At 40.8% G+C, this 22,617-nt stretch overlaps 1 protein-coding gene across 2 annotated transcripts in view; it reads right to left on the bottom strand.

Annotated features, from left to right (window-relative positions):
* Positions 1 to 22,617, bottom strand: part of vimar (visceral mesodermal armadillo-repeats) — a 320,050-nt gene that overhangs the window by 270,681 nt on the left and 26,752 nt on the right. For both annotated transcript variants that reach the window (XM_071660119.1, XM_071660118.1), the window contains exon 3: positions 11,833 to 11,960. In XM_071660119.1, the coding sequence (XP_071516220.1) occupies positions 11,833 to 11,960 (128 nt within the window). The remainder of the gene's footprint in view (positions 1 to 11,832; positions 11,961 to 22,617) is intronic.

Genomic DNA, 22,617 nt, shown 5'->3' with positions numbered 1-22,617 from the left:
CTTCCCCAATCTGATGCTCTGTATATGCCTTCACCCTCTCAAATCAATACCCTCCCATATAATTTACCAATACTCAACAAACTTATACCTCTGTAATTTGAGCACTCACTTTTATCCCCTTTGCCTTTGAACAATGGCATTATGCAAGCATTCTGCCAGTACTCAGACACCTCACCATGAGTCATACATACATTAAATAACTTTACCAACAGTCAACAATACGGTCACCCCTTTTTTAATAAATTCCACTGCAATACCATCCAAACCCGCTGCCTTCCCAGCTTTCATATTCCGCAAAGCTTTTACTACCTCTTCTCTGTTTACCAAATCATTCTCCCTAACCCTCTCACATTGCACACCACCTCAACCAAAACACCCTATATCTGCCACTCTATCATTTAACACATTCAACAAACCTTCAAAATACTCACTCCATCTCCTCACATCACCACTACTTGTTATCACCTCCCCATCAGCCCCCTTCACTGATGTTCCCAATTGTTCCCTTGTCTTAACCACTTTATTTACCTCCTTCCAAAACATCTTTTTATTCTCCCTAAAATCTAATGATACTCTCTTACCCCAACTCTCATTTGCCCTCTTTTTCACCTCTTGCACCTTTCTCTTGACCTCCTGCCTCTTTCTTTAATACATCTCCTACTCATCTGCATTATTTCCCTGCAAAAATTGTCCAAATGCCTCTCTCTTCTCTTTCACTAATAAGAGAGACGTGTGGTAATATAAGGAGTGTGGTCTAGAGAGCACAAGAGGGTGTACTAAAATGATTCAGTCACATGGAGAGAATGAGGGAGGAAAGATTGATAAAGTAGATATATGTGTCAGAGGTGAAGGGAACGAGGAGAAGTGGGAGACCCAACTGGAGGTGGAAGAATGGAGTGAAAAAGATTTTGAGCGATCAGGGCCTGAACATACAGGAGGGTGAAAGGCTTGCAAGGAATACAGTGAATTGGAACGATGTGGTATACTGGGGTCGACATGCTGTCGATGGATCGAACCAGGATATGTGAAGCGTCTGTGGTAAACAAGGGAGAGTTTTGTGTGGCCTGGATGTGGAAAGGGAGCATTGGTTTCGGTGCATTAAACATGACAGATAGAGACTGAATGTGAACGAATGTGGCATTTGTTGTCTTTTCCTAGCGCTACCTCACATGCGTGCGTGGGGAGGGGGGTGCCATTTCATGTATGGTGGGGTGGCGATAGGAATGGATTAAGGCAGAAAGTGTGGAGGTGTACATGTGTATATACGTATATGTCTGCGTATGTATATGTTTTTAATAAAAAAGGGGGTGACTGTATTGTTGACTGGTTGGTAAGGTTATTTAATGTATGTATGATTCATGGTGAGGTGCCTGAGGATTGGCAGAATGCGTGCATAGTGCCATTGTATAAAGGCAAAGGGATAAGAGTGAGTGCTCAAATTACAGAGGTATAAGTTTGTTGAGTTATTCCTGGTAAAATATATGGGAGTGTATTGATTGAGAGGGTGAAGGCATGTACAGAGCATCAGATTGGGGAAGAGCAGTGTGGTTTCAGAAGTGGTAGAGGATGTGTGGATCAGGTGTTTGCTTTGAAGAATGTATGTGAGGAATACTTAGAAAAGCAAATGGATTTGTATGTAGCATTTATGGATCTGGAGAAGGCATATGATAGAGTTGATAGAGACGCTCTTTGGAAGGTACTAAGAATATATGGTGTGCAAGGCAAGTTGTTAGAAGCAGTGAAAAGTTTTTATCGAGGATGTAAGGCATGTGTACGTGTAGGAAGAGAGGAAAGTGATTGGTTCTCAGTGAATGTAGGTTTGCGGCAGGGGTGTGTGATGTCTCCATGGTTGTTTAATTTCTTTATGGATGGGGTTGTTAGGGAGGTGAATGCATGAGTTTTGGAAAGAGGGGCAAGTATGCAGTCTGTTGGGGATGAGAGAGCTTGGAAAGTGAGTCAGTTGTTGTTCGCTGATGATACAGTGCTGGTGGCTGATTCATGTGAGAAACTACAGAAGCTGGTGATGGAGTTTGGTAAAGTGTGTGAAAGAAGAAAGTTAAGAGTAAATGTGAATAAGAGCAAGGTTATTAGGTACAGTAGGGTTGAGGGTCAATTCAATTGGGAGGTAAGTTTGAATGGAGAAAAACTGGAGGAAGTAAAGTGTTTTACGTATCCAGGAGTGGATCTGGCAGCGGATGGAAGCGGAAGTGAATCATAGATTGGGGGAGGGGGCGAAAATCTTGGGAGCCTTGTAGAATGTGTGGAGGTCGAGAACATTATCTCCGAAAGCGAAAAAGGGTATGTTTGAAGGAATAGTGGTTCCAACAATGTTGTATGGTTGCGAGGCATGGGCTATGGATAGAGTAGTGCACAGGAGGGTGGATGTGCTGGAAATGAGATGTTTGAGGACAACATGTGGTGTGAGATGGTTTGATCGAGTAAGTAATGTAATGGTATGAGAGATGTGTGGAAATAAAAAGTGCGTGGTTGAGAGAGCAGAAGAGGGTGTTTTGAAATGGTTTGGGCACATGGAGAGAATGAGTGAGGAAAGATTGACCAAGAAGATATATGTGTCGGAGGTGGAGGGAACGAGGAGAAGTGGGAGACCAAATTGGAGGCGGAAAGATGGAGTGAAAAAGATTTTGAGTGACTGGGGCCTGAACATGCAGGAGGGTGAAAGGTGGGCAAGGAATAGAGTGAGTTGGATTGATGTGGTATACCAGGGTCGACGTGTTGTCAATGGATTGAATCAGGGCATGTGAAGCGTCTGGGGTAAACCATGGAAAGTTCTGTGGGGCCTGGATGTGGAAAGGGAGCTGTGGTTTCAGGCATTATTGCATGACAGCTAGAGACTGAGTGTGAACGAATGGGACCTTTGTTGTCTTTTCCTAGTGCTACCTCGCACACATGAGGGGGAGGGGGATGTTATTCCATGTATGGCGAGGTGGCGATGGGAATGAATTAAGGCAGACAGTGTGAATTGTGTGCATGCGTATATATGTATATGTCTGTGTGTGTATATATATGTGTACACTGAGATGCATGGGTATGTATATTTGCGTGTGGGGACGTGTATGGATATACATGTGTATGGGGGTGGGTTGGGCCATTTCTTTCATCTGTTTCCTTGCGCTACCTCGTAAACGCAGGAGACAGCGACAAAGCAAAATAAATAAATAAATATGTATATGTATGTATACATTGAAATGTATAGGTATGTATATGTGCGTGTGTGGGCGTTTATGTATATACATGTGTATATGGGTGGGTTGGGCCATTCTTTCGTATGTTTCCTTGCGCTACCTTGCTAATGCAGGAGATAGCGACTAAGTATAAAAAATAAATCAACATAAACACATATAAATACATATGCACAAACCTACATAGACATATACATATATACACAAGTACATATTCATACTTGCTTGCCTTCATCAATTCCCGGCGCTACCCCACACCATAGGAAACAGCATCGCTACCCCTGCTTCAGTGAGGTAGCACCAGGAAGACAGACAAAAAAGGCAACATTCACTCACGCTCAGTCTCTAGCTGTCATATTTAATGCGCCAACACCACAGCTCCCTATCCACATCCAGACCTCACAGACCTTTCCATGGTTTACCCCAGATGTTTCACATGCCCTGATTCAGTCCAATGACAGCACGTCAACCCCAGTATACCACATCGTTCCAGTTCACTCTACTCCTTGTATGCCTCTCACCCTCCCGTATGTTCAGGCCTCGACTGCTAAAAAAATTTTTCACTCCATCCTTCCAACTCCAATTTGGTCTCCCACTTCTTGTTCCCTCCACCTCTGGCACATATCTCCTCTTTGTCAGCCTTTCCTTACCCATTCTTTCCATTATCTAAACCATTTCAACACACCCTCTTCTGCTCTCTCAACCACACTCTTTTTATTCTCCCTTAAGTTTAATGATACTCTCTCACCCCAACTCTCATTTGCCCTCTTTTTCAACCCCTGCACCTTCCTCTTGAACTCCTGCCACTTTCTCTTATATATCTCTCAGTCATTTGCACTGCTTCCTTGTAAGTATCGTCCAATGCCGCTCTTTTCTCTTTCACAAACAACTTCTTCATTACTCCACTCACTACCCTTTCTAATATGCCCAACTCCCACATTTCTCATGCCACATGCATCTCTTGCACATGCCATCACTACTTCCCTAAATACATCCCATTCCTTACATCTTTGCTCTCACCTTCCGCCATTCTACACTCAATCTCTCCTAGCACTTCCTCACACAAGTCTCCTTTCCAAGCTCACTTATTCTCACCACTCTATTCTCCCTGAAATTCCCTCTTCTTTATTGAAAACCCCTAAAAATCTTCACCTCTGCCTCTACAAGACAGTGATCTGACATCCCTCCAGCTGCCCCTCTAAGCACATTAACATCCAAAAGTCTCTCTTTTAAACGCCTATCAACTATCATGTAATCTAATAATGCCCTTTGACCATCTCTCCCACTCGCATACATATACTTATGTAAATCTCTTTTCAAACCAGGTATTCCCACTCACCAGTCTTTTTTCAGCACACAAATCCACAAGCTCTTCACCACTTCCATTCACAACGGTGAATACCCCATGTACACCAATTACACCCTAAACTGCCACATTACTCACCTTCACATTTAAATCACCCATCACTAATGCCCTGGGGATAGGTGAGAAAGAATAGTTCCCATGTATTAAGTGTATGTCATAGAAGGTGGCTAAAGGGGGCAGGAGCTGGAAGCCCTCACTTTCTTGTATTTTCAAATTCTAAAAGAGGAAACAGAAGAAAGAGTCAAGCAGGGCATGCTCAACCTCCTTAAAGGCTCAGATTGGGGTGTCAATGTGTGTGGATGTAACCAAGACGAGAAGAATGGAGATACAGGTAGTATGTCTGTGGAAAGAAACCTGGACATTCTGGTTCTGAGAAAAAGAAGCTCAAGGGTAAAGGGAAAGAATGGTTTGGAAAAGTCTTAGGCATAAAGTCAGCGGTTGGTGAGAGGACAAGAGCTGAGGAAGGAGTAGCACGAATCCCAAAGCAAGAGTTGTGGGTGTGTGACACAGGGTTAGGAAGTAAATTCTATTGATGTGGGTGAAAGTGGATGAACAGAGATGGGTGATTATTGGTGCTTATGCACCTGGTCATGAAAAGAAAGATCATGAGAGGCAAGTGTTTAGGAAGCAGCTGAGTGAGTGTGTCAGCAGCTGTGGTGCACGAGACCAGGTAATTTTATCACATATTGACAATTTACATTCTATCCCCTTCTAAAATATATTAGGAAAGAATAGTCTTTTACACTTGATGACAACAGTGTACTTCTGAGAACAAACTTTTTTCTCTTTCCAATGAAAACTGAGTTTGCCAACAACAAGCTGTAGTAAATGAGGCACGAAGGCATGTACTCTGTTGACCAACATTCCCCGTAGTCACGCCTCTGTGCTTAGAAGTCTCTAATCTAAATCTCTAAACATTAAAAAACAAAGTATTTCTCATAGTTCAATGATCTTTTGCACATTTCACTAAAAAATACTGCCCCATCTGTAAACAACACATAGCCACCAAACTTAAAATTTCTAAGTTTTGAAGAAGCATTCACATCATGAACTGAAGTGAAATGTGGCCAGCAGCATTTAAAAGAGAACTGAGAGACTCAAGCACTACAGTCCAGGCAACAGAGGACGGAGCAGCATGCCAGGATATATTCACACATATTGTATCCGTAAAAACATATGTCCAGTACTCAACAGACAGTGCCATAAAAATATTCCTTAATATCAATGAATCTCCTTTGCAGAAAGAAACAGGATATCTTCTTTCCTTTAAGGACAACCAAATAGTAATACGAAAAACTGAAAAATTTTTATTCCAGCAGAATGGTGGAAAAAACAATGAAAATATGCAAAATAGGCAATTTTAAGCTTAATAAACTTACGGAGGTATAAGTTTGTTGAGTATTCTAGGAAAATCATATGGGAGGGTATTGATTGAGAGGGTAAAGGCATGTACAGAGCACCAGACTGGGGAGGAGCAGTGTGGTTTCAGAAGTGGTAGAGGAAGTATGGATCAGGTGTTTGCTTTGAAGAATGTATGCGAGAAATAATTAGAAAAGCAGATGGATTTGTATGTAGCATTTATGGATATGGAGAAGGAATATGATGAGTTGATAGAGATGCTCTGTGGAAGGTATTAAAAGTATATGGTGTGGAAGGTAAGCAGTGAAAAGATTTTATCGAGAATGTAAGGCATGTATACAAATAGGAAAAGAAGAAAGTGATTGGTTCAAAGTGAATGTCGGTTTGCGGCAGGGGTGTGTGATGTCTCCACGGCGGTTTAATTTGTATATGGATGGGGTTGTTAGGGAGGTGAATGCAAGAGTTTTGAAGAGAGGGGCAAGTATGCAGTCTGTTGTGGATCAGAGGGCTTGGGAAGTGAGTCAGTTGATGTTTGTTGATGATACAGTGCTGGTGGCTGATTCGGGTGAGAAACTGCAGAATTTGGTAATTGAATTTGGTAAAGTGTGTGAAAGAAGAAAGCTGAGAGTAAATGTGAATAAGAGCAAGGTTCAGTAGAGATGAGAGACAAGTAAATTGGGAGATAAGTTTCAATGGAGAAAAACTGGAGGATGTGAAGTGTTTTAGATATCTGGGAGTGGATTTGGCAGCGGATGGAACCATGGAAGCGGAAGTAAGTCATAGGGTGGGGGAGGGGGCAAAGGTACTGGGAACATAGAAGAACGTGTGGAAGGTGAGAATGTTATCTCGGAGAGCAAAAACGGGTAGGTTTGAAGGAACGGTGTTCCAAATATGTTATATGGTTGTGAGGCATGGGCGGAGGAGGGTGGATGTGTTGGAAATGAGATGTTTGAGAACAATATGTGGTGTGAGATGGTATGATCGAGTAAGTAATGAAAGGGTAAGAGAGATGAGTGGAAATAAAAAGAGTGTGGTTGAGAGAGCAGAAGAGGGTGTTTTGAAATGGTTTGGTCACATGGAGAGAATGAGTGAGGAAAGATTGACAAAGAGGATATATGTATCAGAGGTGGAGGGAATGAGAAGAAGTGGAAGACCAAATTGGAGGTGGAAGGATGGAGTGAAAAAGATTTTGAACAATCAGGGCCTGAACACACAGGAGGGTGAAAGGCGTGCAAGGAAAGAGTGAATTGGAATGATGTGGTATACCAGGGTCGACGTGCTGTCAATGGATTGAACCAGGGAATGTGAAGCATCTGGAGTAAACCATGGAAAGTTTTGTAGGGCCAGGATGTGGAAAGGGAGTTGTGGTTTTGGTGCGTTTCGGGCATTATTACATGACAGCTTGAGAATGAGTGTGAATGAATGGGGCCTTTCTTGTCTTTTCCTAGCGCTACCTCAACACACATGAGGGGGGAGGGGGATGTTATTCTATGTGTGGCGAGGTGGCGATGGGAATAAATAAAGGCAGACAGTATGAATGATGTACATTTGTATATATGTATATGTCTGAGTGTGTATATATATGTGTACATTGAGATGTATAGGTATGTATATTTGTGTGTGTGGACGTGTATGTATATACATGTGTATGGGGGTGGGTTGGGCCACTTCTTTTGTCTGTTTCCTTGCGCTACCTCGCAAACGCGGGCGACAGCGACAAAGCAAAATAAAATAAATATAATAAAGATAAACTTGCAAAAATAAAGCACTTATGGCAATTTGCCTAAACATCTGAGCTCTAGTTACGAGACAAGTGAAAGAACAGCTGATATCAAGAGTGCCCTTGGATTTAGTGACTCTACTTCATGAACTATTTGTGATAATGCATTTAGTGACTCTACTTCATGAACTATTTGTGATAATGCAGAGACCAAGGATAGTGCCTAGAGTGGGTCATTAATCAGAGCCTGTATGACCTCATACCTTGAGTGTGATTATGAAGAGAATGGAATTAATGCTGACCACATGAATTAAACATCAAACTCACGAGAATGTTCCCATCAGTACGTAGTTGGGCAGTTGATTATATTGGAGTCATGGGGTATTCAGTATTATGAATTGATATGGTGAACAGCTTGAGATGTGAGCTGAAAAAGGACTGGTGACTGGGAAAACATGATTTAAAAAGAGAGACAGACACAAGTATATGCATGCAAGTCAGAAAGATGGTCAGTGGGCTTGGATAATATACTAATTGATAGGTGTGTAAAAGGTAGACTTTTGGATGTGAATGTACTGAGAGGAGCAGCTGGTAGAATATCTGATCATTATTTAGTGGAAGCAAGGGTGAAGATTTGTCGATGTTTTCCAAAAAGACGAAACATTACGGGTGAGAAGAAAATGTTGAAAGTGAACTTTGAAAAGACTTGTGCGAAGAAATACCAGGAAAGATTAAGTGTAGAATGGCAAAAGATGAGAGCAAAGAAGCTAAGGCATTGGGTGAGGAATAGGAGATACCTAGGAAATGCAGTACTGGCATGTGTGAGAGATGCATGTAGCATGCAAAAGGTTGGGGTAGGCAGATTAGAGAGGGTAGTGAGCATAGGGATAAAGAAATGAAGTTGCTAATGAAAGAAAAGAGATGTATATGAGCAGTACCTAAAAAGGAGTGCATGTGATTCAGAGAGATATAAGAGCAAGCAGCAGGAGGTCAAGAGGAGGGTGAAGGGGTTAAAAAAAAAAAGGCAAATAGGAGATATCTAAGGAAGCAGAGCAGACATGTACGAGAGAAGCATGTGGCATGCGTAAGATGGGAGGAGACAGATCAGAAAGTGTAGTCCATACAGCAATAAATTTAGAAGAAAAGTTGCTAGTGAAAAAAAAGAGGTAAATGGGTGGTATCTACAGGGAAGGAGTGCAAATAATTGGAAGATATATATAAGAGAAAGGCTCCAGGGTTGAAAAAGAAGGCAAATGAGAGTGTGAATGAGTGAGTATCAGTAAACTTATGGGAGAATTAGAATATGTTCTAAAAGGAGATAAACAAAGCACAAAAGACAAGAGAACAAATGGGAACATCAATGAAGGGGTCAAATAGGGAAGTGGTAACAAGAAGTGATGAAGTGAGGGGAAGATGGAGTGAGTATTTTGAAGGACTGTTCAATGTTTGATGATAGGGTGGCAGATGTAGGGTGCTTGAGTCATGATGGTACAGGTACACCACCAAATTTCGGGTAACTGATGGTTTGGCACCTCCTATTGTCTGGACAAAATTACTTGAGAGAACTTGAAATCACCATGGCCAACAGACTAGTTTACTGAGCGGCCACAGATGGCGTTGTGTGCAGGGCGCACTTATTAACATTCTTTACACTGCACTTCTTGGTGGTAATACTGCAATTCTGTGAGATTCTTAGCTTAATTTGCTTACAATCAACCTAGCTATGGCTTCTAAGACATATGAGAGTGTCAGCTGTGGTGTCAAATGTAAACACCAGTCCATATCGATCCAAGATAAAGTAGAACTGATGACAAAAATGAACCGTGGTGTTTCGGTACGTAAGCTGTGTGACATCTACGGTATTGGTTCATCAACTGTTTACGATATAAAGATGCAAAGGGAGAAAATATTGAAATTCTATGCAGACAGTGATTCCAAGAAGCAAATGACAATTAGAAAAACTATGAAAGATGGCAAGAGTACTGAGCACGACTGAGTGAAGATGGAATGGCTTTGACAGCGTCTGAGTGATGGAGTGGACTTGTCAGGTAGTATGATAATGGACCAGGCTAAGTTGTTCCATGAAGAACTTAAATTACAACATGAGTGTGGCTACAGTGAAGGATGGCTTCAAAGACTCAAGAAAAGTCATGAAATTTCCATGAATAAAGTGTGCAGAGAAAAGCAGTCTGCAAACCACGAAGGAGCTGCCGAGTGTGTGGATGAATTTGCGAAACTCATAGCTGATGAGCACCTCAGTCCTGAGCAGGTGTATAATGCAGATGAAACTGCATTATTCTGGCGATGCACACCTAGGAAAACACTAACAACAGAAGACGAAGAAGACCCCCCACAGGATTCACACAGTCTGAGGGCAGACTTACCATCTTAGGGTGCTAAAACATTTAATATTTGTGTCATTTAAATTTCTAGCAGTCAATGGTATACTTTAGACACATGAGAGATGTATAATTAGTGGGTTAAAGTGGTGTTGATGAAATATTATTAAAGGAGTGGTATGGTGAAGATAGAAGAGATGGTGAAAGCCTTGCATAACATGGAATGTGGCAAGGCAGCAGGTGGTGAGGATCATATTGCAGTTGAATTTCTTAAGAAAAAGGGAGATGGTGACTTTGATGTAGACTGGTAGTGAAGATTTTCAATGTATGTATGGATCATGGTGAGGTGGCTGTGGATTGGTGGTATGCATATATAGTACACTCAATAAAGGCAAGGGATACAAAGGTGTGCATTCAAACTAAAGAGGTATAAGCTTGTTGAGTGTACTTGGTAAGATGTATGGGAGAGTAATGATTGAGAGGGTGAAGGCATGTACATAACATCAGATTGGTGAGAAACAGTATGGTTCTTCATTATTCCAGTTGATTTTAACAGTGCTGAACCTTTTACATGTTCCTTTAGGTACTCAAAGTTCTTCAACATTGGTTTACTAATGAGGTAGCCAGCCTGAGCTCACACAAGAAGGAAGAGTGTATCTGTCTGCCTTCATGATTATTTATGATTTTCATTTTCATCTCTAAATCAGTCACTTTACATTTGCAAAAAGGTCCTCCACTCTTATCACCTGATCATTTCCCACCCATTTCGAGTTGGAAATAAGGACAATAATTACTCTAAAAGCTACTAACAGTTCCAAAACAGTGCAGGAGAGATGTACAGAGAACCACTGCAACTGTACATGTAAGATGCACACCTTGGGGAGAAGCTGCCTGCCTAAAGCATCCCAACCCCATATACCTCTAAGTGCACTGCCTCCTGTTTCCATGATTAACACAAATTTTTCCATATCTTGGAAATATACTGTATCTTAGTTATGACAGAATTTAATTAAAGTCAGATTTCCTCATGTTGAGTCTTCTATAAACTGAAAAGTCTCTGTATGGCTAGTGTAAGTTACACAGTCACTTAAAACATGAGAATATGAAGACCTTTCACAGCCTGCACTGATACAATAAAGGATCTGAACTACAGAACTGGGAATGACTTTTACCACTAAGGTTGTATTCTCTAGAGTGCAGACAATAGGAGGATATCACAATTTACAGTTGGAAAATCCTGAAAGGCCTGGTTCTTAACTTATTCTCAAAAATAGTTACTTAATGGTATGAAAGGCCTACAAGAGACAATCAAATTCTACCTCTAAAGTCAAAAGGTACAACAAGTACAGTAGAGAAAATACAAATACAGGGCCTAAGACTGTTTTAACACACTATTTGTACATGAAAAACACAATGGAATTTACAGTGGAAAAATATAAGAAGGTCCTATTAAGTAATTGCAAGCTGTAATAAACCTGCCAGGTTTTTGGGGTTATGGAGGCCTACAAGCTACAGCTTTCATATGCCTTAAAAAAAAGAAAAAAAAAAAAAAACCCAGCTTGGACTTGAACCTCTGAAACTAACACAAGTATACCCTAGGAGCAGAACATTTACAATTCTTAGCCCTTTCATTTTCAAATATGTTCCATCACTCCTAGAATGGTCAGTAATAATGGCAGGATCAATGTGCCAAATCAAACTGAGTCTTCCAAGCTATTTTACACTCACAGGAGTCCTGGACAATAGCTTCAGCATCTGTCCTCAGGATAACTCATCAAGAATAACAAAAAAACTCTGAGAGAGATCATGATCTAAGTCTTTTAAGTACTGTATCTAAAACAACTTTACCTTAGCTAATTCAGCTACTAGCTCAGCTCCCTTGGCTTGGACTTCAACAGAGGAACTTTGAATAGCACCTGCAGTGAGAGGCAAAACTCCTCCCGCTACCAACTCCTCACATACCACTGTGCCGTCCTCTGGAATAAAAACTGAAGATGAAAAAGGATTATGCCATATAAAAGCTCTGCTAGGCTTAATAGGGCCAAATCTTTTACCAAATACCTGCTGAACTAAACATGAAAGACTGGATGAGACATATCTGCTTTATTTTCCACATATTTAAAAGCCAACATTGCATGGCTATAATTGCGACCACTTTGGATGAAAAGGAAAAATAGTGTGAGAAAAGAATGTAGAAAAGATATTACTTGGAACTTACAACTAGCTACCGCAGAAAAATTGTGCTTTTATTCATCAAAATTACAAGAAAGATCATTTCCCATAACTTACCCTAACCTTTCCTACAAATCAACATGAAGGGATGAGTTATGATGATCTACCAATCTATGTCTCTGACATCTGTTCCCTCTGGAAACTCCCATCATTGGGGTGGACACAGCAAAAGAGTCTCCACTTATCCCTGTCCTTACATGCCATCCTCACATACACTGTTCCACATATTCTTCCACCACTTCTCTCACTCCAGCATTATGTCTTAAGTTTAACTTCATCCATATCATGGCAGTAACAAAAAAAATCATGCATAAAATAAACTAACAAAGACACAAAGGCACATTGTGAAGAAATCACAGAACATTGCTACAGACCAAAAAAAAAAAAAAAAAAAAAAAAAAAAAAAAATGCCAGACAGTGCTACAAGATATGGTGCATAAACCTGGTAAAGACTTCTGGGATCTTCTACCTCCACAGCCCAGGTTGGGCCCAAGTTGCTGAGTTAGGACACTGGTCAAACAGGCTGCTGAATATTGTGGCTCATAGGTCCATATATCCACCATAGCTCAGCTGGTCTAGTACAGCTTATAGTAATCCTACACCACTTTAAAGTTATCCACTGTACTTTCCAGTGACTTTGATAACCACAAGATATATTTTGAAGTCTTAGGCCCAGGATGGTATAAGCATTTTCTCTTTTAGTGCTAATCACACCTTTCCGATCTATGGGCACTATCTAACACAATCTTTCTCACATGCTGAGCCAACATATAATAATTTTAGAGAGTACACTTCCTATCATACAAATCCATTTGTATGTAGCATTTATGGATCTGGAGAAGGCATATGATAGAGTTGATAGAGATGCTCTGTGGAAGGTATTAAGAATATATGGTGTGGGAGGAAAGTTGTTAGAAGCAGTGAAAAGTTTTTATCGAGGATGTAAGGCATGTGTACGTGTAGGAAGAGAGGAAAGTGATTGGTTCTCAGTGAATGTAGGTTTGCGGCAGGGGTGTGTGATGTCTCCATGGTTCTTTAATTTGTTTATGGATGGGGTTGTTAGGGAGGTAAATGCAAGAGTTTTGGAAAGAGGGGCAAGTATGAAGTCTGTTGGGGATGAGAGAGCTTGGGAAGTGAGTCAGTTGTTGTTCGCTGATGATACAGTGCTGGTGGCTGATTCATGTGAGAAACTGCAGAAGCTGGTGACTGAGTTTGGAAAAGTGTGTGGAAGAAGAAAGTTAAGAGTAAATGTGAATAAGAGCAAGGTTATTAGGTACAGTAGGGTTGAGGGTCAAGTCAATTGGGAGGTGAGTTTGAATGGAGAAAAACTGGAGGAAGTGAAGTGTTTTAGATATCTGGGAGTGGATCTGTCAGCGGATGGAACCATGGAAGCGGAAGTGGATCATAGGGTGGGGGAGGGGGCGAAAATCCTGGGGGCCTTGAAGAATGTGTGGAAGTCGAGAACATTATCTCGGAAAGCAAAAATGGGTATGTTTGAAGGAATAGTGGTTCCAACAATGTTGTATGGTTGCGAGGCGTGGGCTATGGATAGAGTTGTGCGCAGGAGGATGGATGTGCTGGAAATGAGATGTTTGAGGACAATGTGTGGTGTGAGGTGGTTTGATCGAGTGAGTAACGTAAGGGTAAGAGAGATGTGTGGAAATAAAAAGAGCGTGGTTGAGAGAGCAGAAGAGGGTGTTTTGAAGAGGTTTGGGCACATGGAGAGGATGAGTGAGGAAAGATTGACCAAGAGGATATATGTGTCGGAGGTGGAGGGAACAAGGAGAAGAGGGAGACCAAATTGGAGGTGGAAAGATGGAGTGAAAAAGATTTTGTGTGATTGGGGCCTGAACATGCAGGAGGGTGAAAGGAGGGCAAGGAATAGAGTGAATTGGAGCGATGTGGTATACCGGGGTTGACGTGCTGTCATTGGATTGAATCAAGGCATGTGAAGCATCTGGGGTAAACCATGGAAAGCTGTGTAGGTATGTATATTTGCGTGTGTGGACGTATGTATATACATGTGTATGGGGGGGGTTGGGCCATTTCTTTCGTCTGTTTCCTTGCGCTACCTCGCAAACGCGGGAGACAGCGACAAAGTATAATAAAAAAAAAAAAAATAACTTCCTATCATGTCTTTTACAACCTTCTAAGCATAAATGAAGATATACCTCTCCTGTCTGCATTCCAGAGATCACAACCTCAATCACTTCTGTTGGTCCCAATAGTTCAGCTCCATTAATACCTCAATACAGGCCATGAAAAATCTCTGAACATTTCCAGACTCTACAAATTTGCCCACCTTATTGGACAATTTCAGTAAACAGTAATATTCACTGCATGATAGTAATACCAAATTGAAAAGTGTCACCATTGGTTTTCCTCTCTTAGTGTTTAACAAGATCCATCAAGTCACCTGTTTGGAGGAGGTTTCTGTTGTACAGGAAGCTGTCACTGGTGGAGGCCCCAGATGATTCAGTCACACACAGCCTAGTTCTGTTCACCAAGGGTAAGAACGTTATACACTATAACTCTTGGGTCTTTCACACAATATAAGATGATTGTGTCCATTCAGCATTGTATACAGCTCTTACTTTCTTCATTTTCCTCACAGCAGAAAAACTGAAACTTATCTCCGTTGAAAAGCATGTTATTTTCAGTTGCCCACTGCAAGACTTTGTGTATGTCTGTCTGTAGTTTCTCAGTGCTTTCTACTGTGAGATAATACAGTAGTATTATATGCATTGGATGACAGGACTGTCATTCATGCCTGAATCTATGTCAGATATAAAAATGATGAAAAGAAGGGGTGTAACTTAAGTTCCCTTGAGGAATTAACTTTTTACCATGGAAGCATTGCAATTAGTCTGATTGGAAACAACACACTGTGATCTAATGGTTTCACAAGATTGTATATCAATATTCTAATTCTGCTGGTCATTCCCATCATTTGCATCTGATGTGCTATAACATTGTGGTCACTTTCATCAGATGCTTTTGTAAAGTTTGTGTATATCACATTAGCATTATGTTTGTTCTCTAATGCTTCTATAATCATATCGTATTGATCAAACAACTGAAAGAGGTATGATATTCCTTCTCTGAAACCATGTTGTCCTGTGTTACATAAGATTTATCTGTTCTTTAAGTTCGTCATTTCTACACCTTATGACTCAAAAATTTTGATGATTCACAATGTCAGTGCCATCAGTCATTAGTATTTGGGAACTGCTCTGCTTCATCCTTTATGGAGTGGGGTGATGCAAGTTAATTTCAAACTAGCAGGAAGCTGCCACAGTCCAGACTTTTCAATCACAAGATGTTCAGTGCTCGTGCTGGAGGTGTTTTGCATCTTTTTTTTCTTTCAGATAGACAGAATTCCAGGAGTCTGGTCCCAGGACAGAGTGCATGGAAATTTTCTCACTGGCCCTCTCAAAGTCCTGTAGTATGGTGGTCTGTTGGATTTTGTGGAATTTGCAGAGCATTGAAGCCTAACGGCTATGAAGTACTTTCTAGCATGCACAAAATACCTAAAAACATAAAATTATTTTCACATAAGTTAAATATTTATGCTTCCTTTAAAATATATCTGAAAACAGAATCATTTACATAAAATCATTCATCTTGGTTTCCATAAAAAATTCATTAGTCTATTCACATTACAGGGTGAACTTCTTTAACCTGGCAACATTGGGACCTGGTGACTACTGGACCACAGAAAATACCGGGAAACAGAAACACCCCTACAGAAATCCCCCATGTAAATATATGCCTAACCCCTAATCTTGCCAGCTCATTCCACATACATATTGCTTTTTATGAAAGGTAGAACAAAGCTTAAAACAGGAATACAACCATTAATGCTTCCAAACAAGATTTTATTGTTCCATTAGTTTACGTCAGATGTACCCCCAGATGGAGACTGCAATATCATGGGAAAGGGTTTTTCGTGGCATGTGAAGCCAATACAGGGCAGATTCATCATGATGAGTAGTTAATGTAACGAACAACCATAGGTTGGTAATTGGCTTTGGTCGACTCATTACTATCTATTTATTTTCTTTTGCTTTGTCGCTGTCTCCCATGTTAGCAAGATAGCACAAGGAAACAGATGAAAGAATGGCCCAACCCAACCACATACACATGTATATACATACACGTCCACACACGCAAATATACATACCTATACATCTCAACATATACATATATATACACACACAGACATATACATATATACACATGTACATAATTCATACTGTCTGCCTTTATTCATTCCCATCGCCACCCTGCCACACATGAATATAACAACCCCTTCCCCCCTCGTGTGCGCGAGGTAGCACTAGGAAAAGACAACAAAGGCCACATTCGTTCACACTCAGTCTCTAGCTGTCACGTAATAATGCACCGAAACCACAGCTCGCTTTCCACATCCAGGCCCCACAGAACTTTCCATGGTTTACTTGTTACTATTGTTGTTTTATTGTTATCGTCAAGGCAGCTAGCCCACGCTGCACCAGTCCCAACCCGGCAGCCAGCTTGCGCTGCATCAGTCCCAGCCAGGCAGCCGGCATGTACACTTTCACCTTGTACATATTGCTGTTGGTTGTTTAATAGAGCATTGGAGTTTTTATCGATTCTTTTAATACAACCTTACACTACAAGCTTCCGTATCTGCACTACACTTTTCACTACACACTTTACATACTGAAACTCCATGTCTCCACTTAAACTTGTGTAACCATCCTTGCAAATATTCACAGTCATAGTCTAGCTTTAGTTCTCTATGAAAAACTTTGGCCTGCTCAATAAGCATCTCCCTAGAAATGCTTACATCTTCATTACGTGGGAATGTAAACCACTTTATAAGTGCACTGTCTAATTCTGTTCTCCTGGCACCTTTCAAAGTTTTCCAAAACTTTAAACTTTTCTGGCTTTCATTTTCAGCAAAAACCTGAATATAAGAAACTAAAAGGACTGCTAATTAGCTTGGCTGCAGTGTAAACAGATTTTGGCACCTTGGTACTGCTAACAGCTCCACCCCGGTGGCAGATCCATAAACTAATGACAGCAGATTCAAAACGCACTAAACCATGGGAGTTGCCTGACCACAGAGCACCAGATTAGAAAGGTACAACCAGTACCATTGTTTATAATTTCTCTAGTACTTTTATTCCCTCCACCATCATTATATAACTCACATCTGAGTCTTAAAAAACCATGGGTCAACACAGTAAGGCCAATGAATATTGATAATGAAGTTTCAAAATAGCAATTCTCCTTGAAGGAATGCCATACTTCAACATCTTTCTTTATACTTTGTAGACAATTATTCTCTGCTCTGCTCATAAAATCACTGGTTAACGTCTCCTGACTTCATTAACAAAGGCTTAGGATGGACTGTTCTTCTCAGGTGCTGATCATCCATTAGAATTTTATCAAATACTCACATCGCAGTATTCGGCAGCCTATTATTACTATACTACACTGATTGCAGTTTTGGTTGGAATTTGTTCTGCTACAGTTTCAAATTTTCCATGCTTTAGCTTAATTAACTGATTTTCTTCTAGCTTGCTGTTAACATATATTGCAGCAACACCTGTTTGATCCTTTCTGTCCCTTCTCCAATGGTCTTATAGTAATCCAGGTATGCTATCTATTTATCTCTGAATACCATTAACTACAGGAACTCCTATCATGGGTGTAGCCATGGCAAAAGAATCTCCAACTTATCCCTGTCCTTACATGATTCCCTTACGTACACCATTCCAAGCAGTCTTCCACCATTTCTCTCCCTCCAGTACTCTTCCACTCTATTTCCCCATGTCTAGGTATGCTTCATCATTAACACTTTTATTCAACTAAATCTCTGTCAAACTAGCAGGTATTATATTAATTCCAGCTGTATAATCATTGAGATAGTTGTATGATCATTGAGATAATTGTATAATCATTGAGATAGTTGTATAATCATTGAGATAGTTGATTTCACTCAGGAATCCTCACATACAGAACTTTGTACATTCCTCTAGACACTATTTTCCTTGTTTTTTATATTCTTTTCAGCAGGTCATATATCTGCTTCTATTTGTTCAATCATTCTATATTATCTCTGTTCTATTTCCCTGCCATTTCTAATACAAACTCTGCTTAAATCATTTAGCTTTAAGTTTTTAATGTTACCCCCAAGTGGATCTTGGTTAAATCATTCTATAGGCAAATTTTCTGTACCTTTCTACATTCTGTTCCCATCATTCACTATAATCCCAATTTTGTGTGTCTCTATATTATTCTGTTCTCATTCTTTAGATATTCCTTTGATATTTTCTGTCTTCTTATTTGTACTCACTCTTGTTCACTGAACCTTCTCTAACCATTCATGTTAAAACAGTTCCATTCTTTAATTTTAGTGTCTTCCTTTTACGAGTGCCTCCCACAAATGGTAATTCCTCATCTAGCCCTACTATTCTTGGATACGGTAGAAATCTACATGTCTTTCCATTTACAGTCACATACTTCTCAAACTGCTAACACTGTTGGCTGTCTGAACTCACAATTAACCTTCCTACATCCTTTTGGGTCATAACTTCCATAGCAATATATCTTGTTTCTTAGTAATGGGTGTTCATCTCTACATTAGCTGTTGCATTCACATTTTCCCTTGAGGCAGCGTGTACATATCGTTACTGATTCCTTAGTCACTTGTTTCCGATTCTCTCTTGTTATCTTCATTATCTATTCCACTACTTTCCCTATGATGTCTTTCATGTTATCAATGATGTCTCTGTTTTCTAATCTATAACTCCTTCCAAGAATGTCATTCATGATCTCCATGACAGCAATGCTATTTGTTCTCCTACTTTCTCTTAATATAACAGAATCATTGTCTTTTATTCTATCTTTATCTGTCCCTCCTAGAGCTCCCTCAAAGGGGTGGACATAGCAATAGTCTTTCCACAATAAGTGAACTCCACTGCTGCTTCTTAGCCTTTAGTGCCTCACCCTTAACAGGCCACTAGCATAGGGCAACTATGTTTGCAGAGGCTCCTACCTAATGTTCCTACTGACTGCTACCTAATGTGCCTACCTTATGTTCTTGCCTAATGTTCCAACCTACTTCTACCTAATGCTCCTGCCTAAAGCTCCTCCCTACTAATTCTACCTAAAGTTTTTACCCAATGCTCCACCTTAAATGTTCCTACTTACAACTTCTACCTACTGCTCCTACCATTTTGGCAAAATGCAGGGGTAGTGCAAAGTGCTCACCAAAGGAAAATCTAGAGTTACGAAGAGTGAGCAATGCGAGTTAAGAATTGTAAAGTGTTATGTGTGACAAGGAGAGATTGTATATTTGTGAACTGAATGTAATACTCCACATGCAAGTGAGGCAGAAAGACAACAACCAGGATCAGATAAGGGCAACTTTACAACCACTCAAGTGCTGCCTGACTGTAGAGCCATTACTAACCAACCCAATACCTAGGATGGTTGTAGTGGTAAATACCTCCCAGATCATTAGCTGCCTACCAACTACTACCTAAGATGGTTGTAGTGGTAAATACCTCCCAGATCATTAGCTGCCTACCAACTACTACCTATCTTATTTTCACAAACTATTAACCTCCTTCTAAAAAATATTTTTTCTATAATCACTATACTTAATCGATGTTTCCAACATCAAGGTAGTGCCGAGAAAAAGACGAAGAATGGCACATCCACACATACACACACACACATATATATTTAATTTATTCATCTATTTTGCTTTGTCGTTATTTCCTGTGTTAGCGAGGTAGTGCAAGGAAACAGACGAATGAATGGCCCTACCAACCCACATACACATGTATATACATACACATCCACACACGCAAATATACATACCTATACATATCAATGTATACATATATATACACAAACAGACATATACATATATACACATGTACATAATTCATACTGTCTGCCTTTATTCATTCCCATCGCCACCCCGACACACATGAAATAACAACCACCTCCCCCCTCATGTGTGCGAAGTAGCACTAGGAAAAGACAACAAAGGCCACATTTTGCCACACTCTGTCTCTAGCTGTCATGAAATAATGCACCGAAACCACAGCTCCCTTTCCACATCCAGGCCCCACAGAACTTTCCATGGTTTACCCCAGATGCTTCACATGCCCTGGTTCAATCCACTGACAGCACGTCGACCCCAGTATACCACATCGTTCCAATTCACTCTATTCCTTGCACGCCTTTCACCCCCCTGCACGTTCAGGCCCAGATCACTCAAAATCTTTTTCATTCCATCTTTCCACCTTCAGTTTGGTCTCCCACTTCTCGTTCCCTCCACCTCTGACACATATATCCTCTTGGTCAATCTTTCCTCACTCATTCTCTCCATATGACCAAACCATTTCAAAACCCCCTCTTCCGCTCTATCAACCACACTCTTTTTATTACCACACATCTCTCTTACGCATTCCTCATGGGTCGTAAAAGGAGACTAAAGGGGATGGGAACAGGGGCTGGAAACCCTCCCCTCCTGGTATTTTAACTTTCTAAAAGGGAAAACAGAAGAAGGAGTCACACAGGGAGTGCTCATCCTCCTCAAAGGCTCAGATTGGGGTGTCTAAATGTGTGTGGATGTAACCAAGATGAGAAAAAAGGAGAGATAGGTACTATGTTTGAGGAAAGGAACCTGGATGTTTTGGCTCTGAGTGAAATGAAGCTCAAGGGTAAAGGGGAAGAGCAGTTTGGGAATGTCTTGGGAGTAAACTCAGGGGTTAGTGAGAGGACAAGAGCAAGGGAAGATGTAGCACTACACCTGAAACAGGAGTGGTGGGAGTATGTGATAGAGTGTAAGAAAGTAAACTCTAGATTGATATGGGTAAAACTGAAAGTGGATGGAGAGAGATGGATGATTATTGGTGCATATGCACCTGGGCATGAGAAGAAAGGTCATGAGGGGGAAGTGTTTTGGGAGCAGCTGAGTGAGTGTTAGTAGTTTTGATGCACGAGACCAGGTTATAGTGATGGTTGATTTGAATGTACAGGTGGGCAATGTGGCAGTTGAGGGAATAATTGGTGTACATGGGGTGTTCAGTGTTGTAAATGGAAATGCTGAAGAGCGTGTAGATCTATGTGCTGAAAAAGGACTGGTGATTGGGAATACCTGGTTTAAAAAGAGAGATATACATAAGGATACGCATGTAAGTAGGAGAGATGGCCAGAGAGCGTTATTGGATTACGTGTTAATTGATAGGCGTGCGAAAGAGAGACTTTTGGATGTTAATGTGTTGAGAGGTGCAACTGGAGGGATGTCTGATCATTATCTTATGGAGGCGAAGGTGAAGATTTGAAGAGGTTTTCAGAAAAGAGGAGAGAATGTTGGGGTGAAAAGAGTGGTGAGAGTAAGTGAGCTTGGGAAGGAGACTTGTGTGAGGAAGTACCAGGAGAGACTGAGTACAGAATGGAAAAAGGTGAGAATAAAGGACATAAGAGGAGTGGGGGAGGAATGGGATGTATTTAGGGAAGCAGTGATGGCTTGTGCAAAAGATACTTGTGGCTTGAGAAGCGTTTGTTGTGGACAGATTAGACAGGGTAGTGAGTGGTGGGATGAAGAAGCAAGATTATTAGTGAAAGGGAAGAGAGAGGCATTTGGACGATTTTGCAGGGAAATAATGCAAATGAGTGGGATATGTATAAAAGAAAGAGGCAGGAGGTCAAGAGATAGGTGCAAGACGTGAAAAGGAGGGCAAATGAGAGTTGGGGTGAGAGAGTATCATTAAATTTTAGGGAGAATAAAAAGATGTTTTGGAAGGAGATAAATAAAGTGTGTAAGGCAAGGGAACAAATGGGAACTTCAGTGAAGGGGGATAATGGGGAGGTGATAACAAGTAGTGGTGATGTGAGGAGATGGAGAGAGTACTCTGAAGGTTTGCTGAATGTGTTTGATGATACAGTGGCAGATATAGGGTGTTTTGGTCGAGGTGGTGTGCAAAGTGAGAGGGTTAGGGAAAATGATTTGGTAAACAGAGAAGAGGTAGTAAACGCTTTGCGGAAAATGAAAGCCGGCAAGGCAGCGGGTTTGGATGGTACGCAGAGGAATTTATTAAAAAAGGGGGTGACTGTATTGATGACTGGTTAGTAAGGTTATTTAATGTATGTGTGACCCATGGTGAGGTCCCTGAGGACTGGCGGAATGCTTACATAGTGCCATTGTACGAAGGGAAAGGGGATAAAAGTGAGTGCTCAAATTACAGAGGTATAAGTTTGTTGAGTATTCCTGGGAAATTATATGGGAGGGCATTGATTGAGAGGGTGAAGCCACGTACACAGCATCAGATTGGGGAAGAGCAGTATGGTTTCAGAAGTGGTAGAGGATGTGTGGATCAGGTGTTTGGCTTG

Source organism: Panulirus ornatus, chromosome 69, assembly GCF_036320965.1.
Source record: "Panulirus ornatus isolate Po-2019 chromosome 69, ASM3632096v1, whole genome shotgun sequence".
Taxonomy (NCBI): Eukaryota; Metazoa; Arthropoda; class Malacostraca; order Decapoda; family Palinuridae; genus Panulirus; species Panulirus ornatus.
The sequence above is the reverse complement of the archived record's forward strand: the minus strand, read 5'-3'. Positions and strand labels throughout refer to the sequence as shown.